The sequence below is a fragment of the Helianthus annuus genome, chromosome 2 (genome assembly GCF_002127325.2).
Source record: "Helianthus annuus cultivar XRQ/B chromosome 2, HanXRQr2.0-SUNRISE, whole genome shotgun sequence".
In the NCBI taxonomy this organism is placed as follows: Eukaryota; Viridiplantae; Streptophyta; class Magnoliopsida; order Asterales; family Asteraceae; genus Helianthus; species Helianthus annuus.
In genome coordinates this window covers 127509371-127522835 of record NC_035434.2, presented here as the reverse complement: position 1 = coordinate 127522835, position 13465 = coordinate 127509371, and the positions used below count along the sequence as shown (strand labels likewise).

General features: G+C 40.0%; 1 protein-coding gene across 1 annotated transcript; it reads left to right on the top strand.

The window, feature by feature from the left end:
- Nucleotides 1-907: 907 nt before the first annotated feature.
- On the top strand, nucleotides 908-7575 carry LOC110895531. The gene is made up of 12 exons (XM_035982109.1): nucleotides 908-1048; nucleotides 1132-1403; nucleotides 1881-2008; nucleotides 2105-2189; nucleotides 2292-2430; nucleotides 2516-2683; nucleotides 5983-5993; nucleotides 6113-6202; nucleotides 6308-6581; nucleotides 6726-6803; nucleotides 6899-6959; nucleotides 7436-7575. The coding sequence occupies exons 1-12, from the start codon at nucleotides 908-910 to the stop codon at nucleotides 7573-7575; spliced, it is 1587 nt and encodes a 528-aa protein (XP_035838002.1).
- Nucleotides 7576-13465: the final 5890 nt, after the last annotated feature.

Below are 13465 nucleotides of genomic sequence, written 5' to 3'. Positions count from 1 at the left end.
CATGTCAGTGAAATTACCGTTAAAACCTGTTTGGCTCAAGAATCGAACCCAGATTTCCCTTGGTTTCTCTATCATTGCCCACTAGTGCCTCACTCTGCACCAAGTGGGAGTTGAACCTGCATCTCTCAAGAGAAATTCCGGTAAAAGCTCCAAGTCTCACCAAGAGAAATGTAAACCTTTCACCACTTGATCTACAGATCACCGAACTTATTACTATATATATTATAACCTTGCTTTCCTATTAGTTAAAATTAAGGTCATACGTTTTTTCTATTGATTATAACATTTTATTAATTTGTTTGTTTGATTCATTCTCTATTATTTTAAATATATTTTTGTATTATCTTCTAAAAGTATATATAACAAGAATTCTAAAAAGATCTAATCTATACTTTCTATAAAAGGAGAAATCTCGATGACATATGAAAAGCTGATGTGTCAGCAGGAGAGGTCGTCCAACAATGTTTTTCTTATGTCATTATTACATCATAAAGCCTAATATATAAATCACTTTAAAATACATTTAATTTAGTTTCAAACCACTGACTTGTGTATTCAAATGTTAAAGGTCTGGCCCACATTCCAAAGGGCAAACCACTGCCCATCTACAAGAAAGTAGTAGATGGTTCCTTTGGCAAATGTATACCTAGCAGCAGCATTTGTTGTTATCTTCCGTAATGCTTTTAGATCAGCAGATGTTTAAGGCTAATTACCGGGAAATTCAAATTCAAATATGCATGGGAATAAGTAATTAGCAATTAATGCATGTCACTCAGAAACTCCTGTCAATCATCCTTCTTATATAAGGCTTTTCTTCTCATTTCCCTCTTCATATTTCATCACGCTTTCATCTTCTCTGATTTTGAAATTTTAAATTTAATCACAATCTGAATTCCAAATTAGAAGCATGTCAATATTAGTTGATAGTAATAATCTTAGTTTTGTTAACGATTTGAATCCTGGGAAAGATATGTGGAACATGAAAGCGAGAATTATTCGAAAATGGAATCAGGGTTACAAGACGGATCTCATCTTCATTGATGAGAAGGTAATTTGTATCTCTGCTTTTCCGTTTTATTAGAGAATGTAGTGTTGTATGCTAAGAAGATACTTTCTTTAAATGTTCTTCAGGGTGCTAAGATTCAAGCAGGTATTAAGAGTCATCTGATACCTGTTTTTGATGGACAACTTCAAGAAGATGCTGTTGTGATTCTGTTAAAATTTGGTGTTGGTGAGAATAAAGATTTATATAAAGTAGTAGTGCAGCCTTATAAAATTAACTTTTATAGATGCACAACTGTTACTCCTGTGAGAGATTGGCAAGGTGTTGAGTATGGTTTCAATTTCAGATCTTATGAAGATATTCTTCAAGGAGAGGCGTTAAACGCTTTAGTGTTGGTAGTGTATATTTTTGTAATCATTTCTTGCTTGTATAATATTAGAGAGTTTTACTTATATTCTTGTATAATGTGATCATATAGATGTTGCTGGATCTGTGATTTGTTGTGGAGATCTTGAAATCTTTGTTCGACCTCCAAAGGAGTCTAAGAAGATGAATTTCGATATTGAAGACTTGTAGTAAGTTGTTGTTTATATGTGCAGTCATGTACTGATCATTGTTTGTATTTAATGATGTTAATAAATAAGATGAAGAATGTTGGTATTTAATGTGGGATCATGGTAATGGTGATAAATGAGATTTATAGTGTTTGTATGTAATGCTGAATCATGGTAATAAAGAAGGTCTACAGTTTATTCTTTGTGAATATGGTAGTTAATTTATGGCTCATTTGCTACTTTAATAAATGTCATAATTTTCCTTTGATTTTCTGTTTTTATTCATTCAATGTTGTTTTGATATGAATATTCTTTTCATGTAGGGGTAAGGTTTTAGGGTGTACTGTGTGGAATGATTATGCTCTGCAGATTAAGGACTTCATTTCTAAAATCCCACCTCATGAGCATGCGATGGCTGTTATACAGCATGGAAAGTGTAAGGAATGGAAAGGTATTTTTGTTACTTTCTGCAAATCCCACTATACTATTTATTTCTGGAAATATAAAGACAGGTATACATTAAATATCTATATACTTTTCCATGTAGGTGAATATACTGTTCAAAGTGATAAGTTTGCAACACGAATTTTTCTGAATGAAGAAATTGATAGAGTTAATGAGCTAAGGAGGAGGTAATTTGTCAATGTAATTTCTATTGTATATAGATGTTCAAGTCAAATACTTGGTTTCATGTTATCTGTATACTAATTCTAATCATTTGTGGTATTCAAAAGGCTTATACTGAAGTTTGGACAAGGGAGTGGTTCTACTTCTCAAACAATACTATCGTCTCAGAGTGTTTTTCCATTGCATAAAGAATTTGTAACTGATGGTGTGAAGAAACATGTTGATGAGATTAGTGAGATAGAAAAGGTTTCACATCTTTTTATATAGTTTGGTTATTTGTTTGGTTTGTCACCTGCATGTTTTTACAGGAAGTGTCTTGTGTTTTTTACAGGAAATGTCTTGTGTTGTGGTTGCGACAACTAAAATTGTGCAAGAAGAGTATGGTTGGTTTTATGTTGCCAGTCGTAAGTGTTTCAAGAAGGTGATGGGTAAAAGTGAATACTTGCAGAATGTTGGAAATGTTTCAGATGATATTGTTCGATTGCCTGCGACTTCTTTGGTTTGTCCCAAATGTCATAGTGAATGTACATTGATCACCACATGTCACACCCCGATATTTCCAGTATTACCGGTGGGCCCGGTGGGGAGTATCGTGACGTAGTTGATATCATCATAGTCAATAATCACAGTTTAATGCACAACAGAAGTCTAAAAGTAAAATATTACAAACCGAATTGCAAGTAACAAAGTATTACAAACGGAATGTAAAGGATCCACAGGCGGATCAAAACAAAGGAAATACTGTTCAACAGATTTTAAAGTGATAAAGCTTACATAACTCTTTATTTAATTCACTCAGGAGTAGCCAGCCTATTCCGCCTAGTACCTGCACTTAACCTTTTGAAAAATACGTCAGTTTACACTGGTAAATACAATTAACTGACACTTTTGAAAATGTTTTAAGAAAATTAATTTGAATGCACAAGGCACAAATAATCTTTTATAACTTGGGATAATTATTTAAAAATAAACTTGTAAAAGAATTATATGTCTGTTATACGTTCAGTAGCCCGGGCTGAATACCGGGTTAAAGATTAATAGAACACCATATAATATATCCCACGGCGAGTTATTCTTGAACAAGCGGGTACATTATTTTTACATACCCACCGGCAGGTGTATGCCTACACCCCGTGCTTAAGTCGTGGCCATTTCAATGAATGAGCCGAGGATACCCAGGACATGGTCATTAACCCCCCAAAGGCTTAAAACAAACAAAACTGATTAAACATCTCAATGAATTAACCTTCATATGATTAAAAATTCAATACCCGACCAAGCAGTATTTTATATACCGTACCCCAAGCCCGTATAACGGAAAATAAGTTAAAAGTATTTACCTGAGCAAAATATTCAAATTTATCTCAGCCGTACACAATCAGCAAGTTCAAATATCTTTTACTGGGCTCCTAAATCTGGAACGAAGGTTTTAATAACCTATTAGATTCCTAACGGGTCTTACTTAAGTTTAAACTTAGACCGGTTAGTTTTAAGGAAAGATATACGGTTCAAAACGCAAGATTAAGCGAAGACCGGATTTGAATGTGGTTTAGACCCGACAAGTATGAATACTTGTATAATATGGGTAAACTAAACATATTCTGGATTTGAGGTAAAAACGATAAGGTTTGACCCGTTTCGGTCAATTTATGCAAACTAGTCACATAAACTGTACCGAACGCGAAAAATGCATAAGGGGTAACCAAATGAGTCATGTACAGGTTTCACAAGTTAATATGCCTTAAATATGTTGTGATATCAGTAGGATACCTTCCATTATGCCCAAAACGAATTTAAAATCAATTTATGCCCCGCATGGGTATTTTGGTCATTTTAAAGGTTATAAAAGAAATTAAATATTAATCTGAGGTTCTGGTCTAAATTGATCAGTAAAAATATTTGTTTTTGTAGATCATATCAGTAGGGTATTGCATATATGTGAAATTCATCATTTATAACCAAACTATGCACCGTAGGGGCATTTTGGTCATTTCACATAAGCTCTAAAGGTCAAATTTGGAAATCTGAGTTCAAAACTTTTACTTACTGTCAAAGTACAGAAATTTACTTAAAACATTAGTAGGTATTAAGTCTTATGTGTCAAAAATAGTTTTAACCCATACTATGCGTTTAAAACACGTAAAAAGTTGGTTTTAAGCGATTTTCAGGTTATATAAGAAAAGCTGAGATTTTTATCAGTCCAGAAGGCTTAAAATATTTTATTTAACATATAAAATCAGTAGCACAAGGTTTGGTATCAAAATGTTATGTAAAACTCATTTTATTAGCAAAAAGGGTATAACCGTCAATTACCGAATCAAAGCAAGAACCCTATGTTATGATCAGTTTAAAAATAAATAAAAATCTTCAAAAATCCCAGAATATTATATTACATCAGTGGGTAAAAATTTTGGTGTTGAAATTTGGGTTTAAATAGGCTTTATGCTAATTATGCCGTTAAATTAATAAAAAGCTTTCAAATTACGATATTGAGCATAACTCCTAATCTAGACCTCAATCTGATGTCAAATTTTTAGGACAAGTTTATAAATCAGTAATAAAGGTTTTTGTCCTCTCACATTTTCAAAAATCTCGTTTTTACATTAAAAGGGCATAATGGTCAATTTCAGCCATTTAACGGAAACATGCAACGAACTAGGATTACAAAGGAACCACATTGTATAAACTCAGAGGGTTATACTAACATGTAACATGGTCCTAATGAAACCCTAAGGCATTTCTAAAACAAGCTAAATCGGGTCAAAACTGAAAGTCAAAGCAAAAGTCTTCTTTTCCGACTTTCGGTTCCGAACCGTGCCTAAACTCGGAATTGTCGGGTTGAACATGCTTAGACATGTTCTTACATCCTTTACCAAGTTATTTTAGTGTTAAAACAGGTTCCATAACTTCTACATTGTTAATTATGAATTTATTTGCAAAAATAGCTTCTGTTGACTTTATAATATTAAGTTTGACCCGACAATTGACTAAGTAAGAGTGATAATCAGGGGGTGCCCTTTTAAGGACTTATTACCCACATAATTACCAACTCATAGCCACTTTCAATTCGAAAAATGACTGGACCATTAGTGATTAATCACTAAGTCAAAGCTTAATTACGACGGCTTTGACTTTTGGTCATTAAGCTAATGAAACTTGAACTAGAGAGGCTAAGAATGCTTACAAAGGCCCTTAGCACGAATTAGGAGTTGATGGAGACTTGCTTGAAGTCCAGAGAGTTCCAGAGAGTGTGTTTTGAATAAATTTTGTGAATGAGCACCAAGAACTAGAAAACAAGAAGCTTATATAGGAAATTAAAACTCATAAGATCATTCCACCAAAGTCTACACATGAAATCTGATCATCCCAGGTGTCCCCTATGCATAATATACCATTGGTTCAGTCCCTGAATTCGAAAACCACCATACAAAGGCGGTGCAACCTGCTGAACATGCACCTGCCATCTTTTTCTACATCTGATGCTTTTACGCGGCCCGCGTAAGCCTATGCCTTGGCTTACGCGCCCGCGATGACTGGGTAAACCGGGAAAAACTTTTCAAACTTTGCCATTTCGGTCCCTGATCCATATAATCTTTATATAACTTTCATTTATTACCTTTTGGACCCCCATTGTTAACTTTTAGGGACCTTAGGTCATATACTAACTCCGTTAGGCTCCCGGTTAGTCGTACGATCACCAGAAAAGTCTTGTTATCTTTCAAACTTCACAAAATTAATATCTAATATTCTTCTGAATGGAATATTAATTTATTTACAATGTTTTTGGGTTCGTTAAAGGTCACTCAGAGGTAACTTTAACATGTTGACACTTTTAACCCCTATGCTTTGCAAGATCCTTATTTTTAACACAAACGGCTTCCAGTGTTCGATAGATTATTCACATATTTATATTGTTTGGCAATTTTAGTCCCTTGGAAATAATTCCTTACACGTTTAAAGCTCAAGACACGTGTCTTCATTATATTGGTCGCGTTTTTACGAGGTGTTACACCACAAAGTAAGCAATGATGATTATTTAGCGTTATATTTATATAAGTAACATTCTAAGACTGATATTTGAATATAGTTTTGCAGTTTACTTAGTTAGTTGTGTATATTTCAGGTTCAAGGTGCAAGTGCGGGTGCAGGATGAGAGTGGTAGTGTTTCTTTTGTTATGTTTGATAGAGATGTTCAGAAGCTTCTTGGATTAGCGGCGAGTGACATAAGAGAGAGGCAGGTTAAGGCCAATGATACTGGATTCCCTCATGAGATATTTCGATTGGTTGATAAGAAGGCTGCTTTTAAGATTGATGTTTCAGAGTTCAATCTTAAAAATGACTATCGTGTTTATACTGTGCAACAAACATGTGATGATCCAGTAATAATTGCTGAGTTGGTTGGTGGAGATGGTAATGGTGATGAAATACTGATGAGGTAGCATATAAAATTACTCTTTCAATCTATATATTTTTTTTCTTTTGAGTTTTAAATACTGGAATCTGCACTTTTTTATATGATATCATATATTATGATCCTTTAGGTTACTCAAGAGGTAGCTTACGTTAAAGATGTTAACCTTTCAGAATCTTCCCAGGTGTCTGCTGAACGAACTTCAAGGGTAAGTATTTATTTTTAAAGTATGTTTAGTATGTTTAAAAAGAGTTCATTATTTTATTAAATGAGATCAATAGTTGTTTTGTGATTTGTTGCAAGGATGCTGTCTCTGTTATGGTCGACTCTTCAGCCGTTAAAGTTGAAAAGGATTCTGGATCAAGTCTGTGACAACTCGAACTTTAGACTCGCTTTGTGTAACGCTATGTGCATATGTGAACTAGATTATATGTTTGGATTTAATAAATGTGTTGTTATTGTGTGTTATGTGAACTTTATTGTATGTATGTATGTATTGAACCGTGCAAGGATCGCACAACACACACATCATCCGCACAAGCCCTTGGGCCGTTTAGCTTGTTTTCGGGACTCATAGGCAACCGAGTTGGGCTCGGCCCACTCCCCTTTCACGTGAACAAACATATTGTAAGGGGTTTGTTTCTCATTTTTTTGTTATCAAAAACACAAGAACACACACAAGAAACCCTAGTCCCTCTCTCTCTCGTTTTGCTTTGGAATTCGACGGCCATCACTCCTTTCCTCTCGGACGTCATTCTTGAATCGGATCACCCCTTAACCGGTTAGTGTGTCACCTTGAATATATGATTATTAACGTGTTGGATTGCATGATTTCCATAGTGATTTCTGTATTGATGTATGGTTACATGTTCGAGTGCATGATCGTTGATGATGTTGATATTTCTGTTAATCGTTTGGTGCTTAATAGTGTTCTTGATAATCGGTCATATGTGTATGCTCATGTAATCGACTGGTGTTGAACTTGAACGATATGCTAGATGTTAAGGTTGATCCATATGAATGCGATAATGATATTCTTGTGATTTTGATTAGAATAGGGTTCATAAGATTTGATACTTAATTGCCTGTTTGATCGATAGTTTGTTAGTTGGAATATTGGAATTGTGTTGATTGATAGAATGTTGAATTTGGAAACAATTGATTATTGTAACTGATAGCATAATTCATGGGAAGTTGTTAATTGATCGCACAATTGGATCAATCACACAAGACCGACCGATCGCACAAGGGAGCCCACACGTACAAGCTCCCATTGGATCGCACAAGGTCAGGTCGTACAAGACCTGATCGGATCACATAAGGCAACCGCACAATATTCTTAGTCATGTTTGATCGTACAACACTTGTGGATCGTACAAGTCGGTATGGATCGCACAACGTCTTTTCATGTTGTATTGGGCCGTATGTGTTACTTGATAGTTTGGGCCGGATAAACTGTTGGGCTGGGTAAGTAGCTGATCGCACAAGTCCATTGTAAACGCACAAGATTGACTGTTATGTTAATTGGATCGTATATGTCATGTTGATACTTGTTTGTTGGACTAATATCTTTGGTCGCACAAGAATGTTATGTATTTGATTAGTTGGGCCGGGTATGGTTTGGGCCTAGACCTACATCGTGCTTGCATGCATACGTGTTTGTTATGTTGTATACGTGCATTACTTGAACCGAACCTGACTTGTATGGTAACCCTGTTAGGACGAGGTTGACCACTGTTAGTTCAAGAGTCTTTTAATTGTGTATCTGCCGAGCAAACCAAGGTGAGTTCACACAGCCAAGGCATGGGATTCCCGGGTTGGGAATTGGGTTGGATATGTTGACATTGAAGGAGTTACTCGTACTTACGCATATACCAGACTATAGACCATCGTCCTCAGGTTAGTCAGGACACGTTACGTAAAGCCTACGTAACCCAGTACAATTGCCATATGTCTCCCGGGTCGGGAGGACACGTTACGTAAAGCCTACGTAACCCAATACCATTCACTGGCTTCCAGGTCGGAAGGCCACGCTGCGTAAAGCCTACGTAGCCCCCACGCGTACCACTGTCCTCGGGGAAGGGCACGTCACGTAAAGCCTACGTGACCCTGTACGTATTCCTGTTCTCGGTAAAGAAGAACACATGGTCGGAAGTTAGTCTAGTAAGTACCGTTAATGAGAAGCCCTCATTAGCCAGGATAAACATGGGAAGCCCCCACCTTTAGTACACACACTAGTATGGGAAGCCCCCACTAGCTATACTTATGAACTATGTTATGAACTTACTTCCTGTGAACTCGCTCAACTAGTTTGTTGATTATTTGCTGCATGCCTTGCAGGGCCTTAGGTATACTTGGAGCTTGCACCAGAGGAGAAGCGGGTCGTTGTGGACAAGAACTCGTGAATGCTTATTAAACACTTTTACATTCACACATTGATACTTATGTTTTTGGGTTTTACATTTAATGCTTCCGCTACATATACAACGTTTGGTCTTGGAACATCAATCGTATCTTTGATTATTATTAAATGCTATGTTTGATATGATTGGTGGCTTGATCCTGGTCATGTCACGCCTCCAAGCGGTGGTACTCCGCGTGTGGGATTTTGGGGGTGTGACAGATTGGTATCAGAGCCATTGGTTATAGAGAACTTGGTTTTAATATGGGAAAACGTTTTTATTAAAACCGGACTATAACCAGAACAGTGCTCTCAACGATCCACAACGACGCTTCGCTCCACGTGCAAGACTCGACATCCTAGGTAATAAGGTTTATGTTATTGCCTGTTTGCTGGAACTACTTAGAACTTTGCTCGCATTACGTTTAGATACACATGATACTATAGCATGAGAATCCCTACGTGCTTACACTTTTCTGTCATCGCCCTAATCGCGAACCATTCTTACCTATGCTACTTGTTACTATGAAGATCATGTCTGGACGAATCAACATGACCCAAGCCTAGCTAGAGGCTCTCGTTCAAGCTCAAGTTGCTGCGGCAGTTGCAGCAGCTCAAGCAGGTAGTATATCCTGCAGTATAGGCACACACTAGGATCTTTAGATCCTACATTAACTCTCGTATTTAACTTCGTCCTATTCGTACACAATAGGTCAACACGCGCAGCAGCCTGTCTGCACATTCAAGAACTTCATGGACTGTCGTCCAAATTCTTTCAGCGGCACCGAGGGGGCAGTGGGACTCCTCCATTGGTTTGAAAAGTTAGAATCGGTATTCGAAATGTGCGAGTGCCCTGAGGCTCGCAAGGTCAAGTTTGCCACCGGCACTTTGGAAGGGATAGCACTGACTTGGTGGAACGCCCAAGTCCAGATCTTAGGGTTGGCAGCTGCTAACGCCACCCCGTGGAACGATTTTAAGGAACTCATCAAGCGTGAGTATTGCACGCGTGAAGATATTCACAAGCTGGAAGACGAGCTGTATAACTTGAAAATGGTCGGATCGGAAATCGAAGCGTATACCAAACGGTCGAATGAGCTGGCCGTTCTGTGTCCTACTATGGTGGACCCTCCATACAAGCGCATTGAGTTGTATCTCAAGGGATTGGCGCCAGAAATTCAGAGCCACGTGACGTCGGCTAACCTCGAAAACATCCAGGAAATTCAGCGCCTCGCTCATCGCATCACCGATCAGGCAGTGGATCAGAATAAACTGCCCAAGCGTGTTAATGCTACTGCTAACGTCACCACCTCAGTTACTCCTGCTACATCTGGTGACAGTAAAAGAAAGTGGGATGGGGATTCCAGCAGGGGTTCAGCGACTGTTCAGCCACAAGCTCAGCAGCAGAAGATTGACCACTATCAGAGTCCCAGTCAGCAATCCTCTGGCAGTCACAGACAGAGGAGATATCAGGGTAGTCAACCTAGGTGCCACAACTGCAACAGGCATCACCACGGCCCATGTAACAAGGGTCGTTGTCAAAGGTGTCTTAAGATGGGGCACGAGGCTAAAGATTGTAGGAGCCCTCGTCCTGCGAATCAGAATCAGCAGCCTCAGCAACCAGCTCCACAGAACCAGCAGCAGCAGCAACAGCAACCACAGCGTGGAAACCGGGGATGTTTCCAGTGTGGGGCTGAAGGTCACTTCAAACGCGATTGCCCTCAATTGAACCAGAATCGCAACAACAATAACCAGGGCAACGGGAACAACAACGGCGGGAACAACAACAATAATGGCAACGAGGCAAGAGGTCGAGCTTTCGTTTTGGGAAGAGGAGACGCAGTGAACGATCCCAACGTGGTTATGGGTAAGTTTCTCCTCGACAATATTTACGTTACTGTCTTATTTGATTCGGGTGCGGATACAAGCTATATGTCTGTGAAAATGTGTCAACTGCTAAAACGTGCACCAACACTTTTACCCACCAAACATGTAGTAGAGTTAGCTAACGGTAAAAGTCTAGAAGCCACGCACGTAGTTCAGGGTTGTAATCTTATCCTAGCCGGCCAAGCCTTCTCTATCGATCTCATTCCCATAGCTTTGGGTAGTTTCGACGTCGTGATTGGGATGGATTGGTTGTCCCAACACCAGGCAGAAATCTTATGCAGCGAGAAGGTTATTCGCATTCCTCGTTCTGGTCAGGAACCTCTAGAAGTTCAAGGCGACAAGAGTGGTGCTGTGGTTGGCATCATCTCTTTCTTGAAGGCTCAGAAATGCTTACGAAAGGGACACACTGCCATTCTGGCACTCATTACAGACGCATCAGCAAAGGAAAAGAAATTGGAGGATATTCCAATTGTACGCGATTACCCTCAGGTGTTTCCTGAAGACTTGCCTGGCTTACCGCCTCATCGTCAGGTTGAATTTCAAATCGAGCTCGCTCCAGGAGCAGCACCCATAGCTCGCGCACCATATCGTCTAGCTCCATCAGAATTGGAAGAACTGTCAAGGCAGCTACAAGAGCTCTTGGAAAAGGGCTTCATTCGTCCAAGCTCTTCGCCTTGGGGAGCTCCAGTACTTTTTGTGAAGAAGAAAGACGGTACGTTCAGGATGTGCATTGACTACCGTGAACTCAACAAGGTGACGGTGAAGAACCGTTATCCTCTTCCACGCATCGACGACTTATTCGACCAGTTGCAAGGGTCGTGTTACTATTCGAAGATAGATTTGAGGTCGGGGTACCATCAGCTGAGAGTCCGGGATGAGGACGTCTCCAAGACAGCCTTCAGAACTCGTTACGGACACTACGAGTTTCTCGTCATGCCGTTTGGGTTAACGAACGCGCCTGCTGTATTTATGGACCTTATGAACAGGGTGTGCAAACCCTATCTTGACAAGTTCGTCATAGTATTCATCGACGACATTCTGATTTACTCCAAGAGTCAGGAGGAACACGAGCAACATCTTCGCCTGATTTTGGAACTCCTTCGGAAGGAACAGCTGTACGCCAAGCTTTCTAAATGCGACTTCTGGCTTCGTGAAGTCCACTTCTTAGGCCATGTGGTTAACAAGGATGGGATCCATGTCGATCCGTCCAAGGTAGATTCGATCAGAAACTGGCCTGCACCGCGTACGCCAACGGAAATACGCCAATTCTTGGGTTTGGCAGGCTATTACAGACGGTTTATTAGAGACTTTTCGAAGATTGCTCAGCCGCTTACGCTACTGACACAGAAGGGTGTTACCTATCGCTGGGGAGAGCCCCAGGAGACTGCTTTTCAGCACCTAAAGGATAGACTTTGCAGCGCACCTATCCTCTCATTGCCAGAGGGCACAGATGACTTCGTGGTATATTGTGATGCATCCATTCGGGGACTTGGATGTGTGTTAATGCAGCGCGACAAGGTTATCGCTTACGCCTCTCGTCAACTCAAGGTTCATGAACGCAACTATACGACGCACGATTTAGAGCTGGGAGCTGTTGTTTTCGCGCTTAAGATATGGCGACACTACCTGTACGGTACCAGGTGCACGATTTACACCGATCACAGGAGTCTCGAGCATATTCTTAAGCAGAAGGATTTGAACATGCGTCAACGACGATGGGTTGAGTTACTAAACGATTACGAATGCGTTATCAAGTACCATCCAGGCAAAGCCAATGTTGTGGCTGACGCCCTCAGTCGGAAAGACACTTTACCACGGCGCGTGCGAGCGCTACAGCTTACAATTCAGTCTAGCCTTCCTGCTCAGATACGAGCTGCTCAGACAGAAGCACTGAAGCCCGAAAACGTCAAGGCTGAAGCCTTACGCGGCTCACGACAACAGATGGAACAAAAGGAAGACGGTGCTTACTATGTAACGGGCCGGATTTGGGTCCCTCTCTATGGCGGTTTACGCGAACTTGTAATGGATGAAGCTCACAAGTCTCGCTACTCGGTACATCCAGGGTCGGACAAAATGTACCACGATATTAGCACTACTTATTGGTGGCCTAGCATGAAGGCCCACATCGCTACGTACGTTGGAAAATGCTTGACCTGTGCGAGAGTCAAGGTTGAATATCAGAAACCAGCTGGCCTACTTCAGCAGCCTAAGATACCTCAATGGAAATGGGAAGAAATTTCCATGGATTTCGTTACAGGCCTACCTAGATCCCAGCGTGGGAACGATACGATATGGGTGATCGTGGATCGACTCACCAAGTCTGCACACTTCCTACCTATAAAGGAAACGGATAAGTTCTCCACTCTCGCAGACGTCTATCTTAAAGAAGTTGTTTCGAGGCACGGAGTGCCCACATCCATCATTTCGGATCGCGACGCACGATTCACATCAGAACTTTGGCAAGCGATGCATAAATCTTTCGGCTCACGGTTAGACATGAGCACAGCTTATCACCCTCAGACGGATGGGCAGTCTGAGCGAACGATCCAAACGCTAGAAGACATGCTTCGAGCATGCGTCATCGA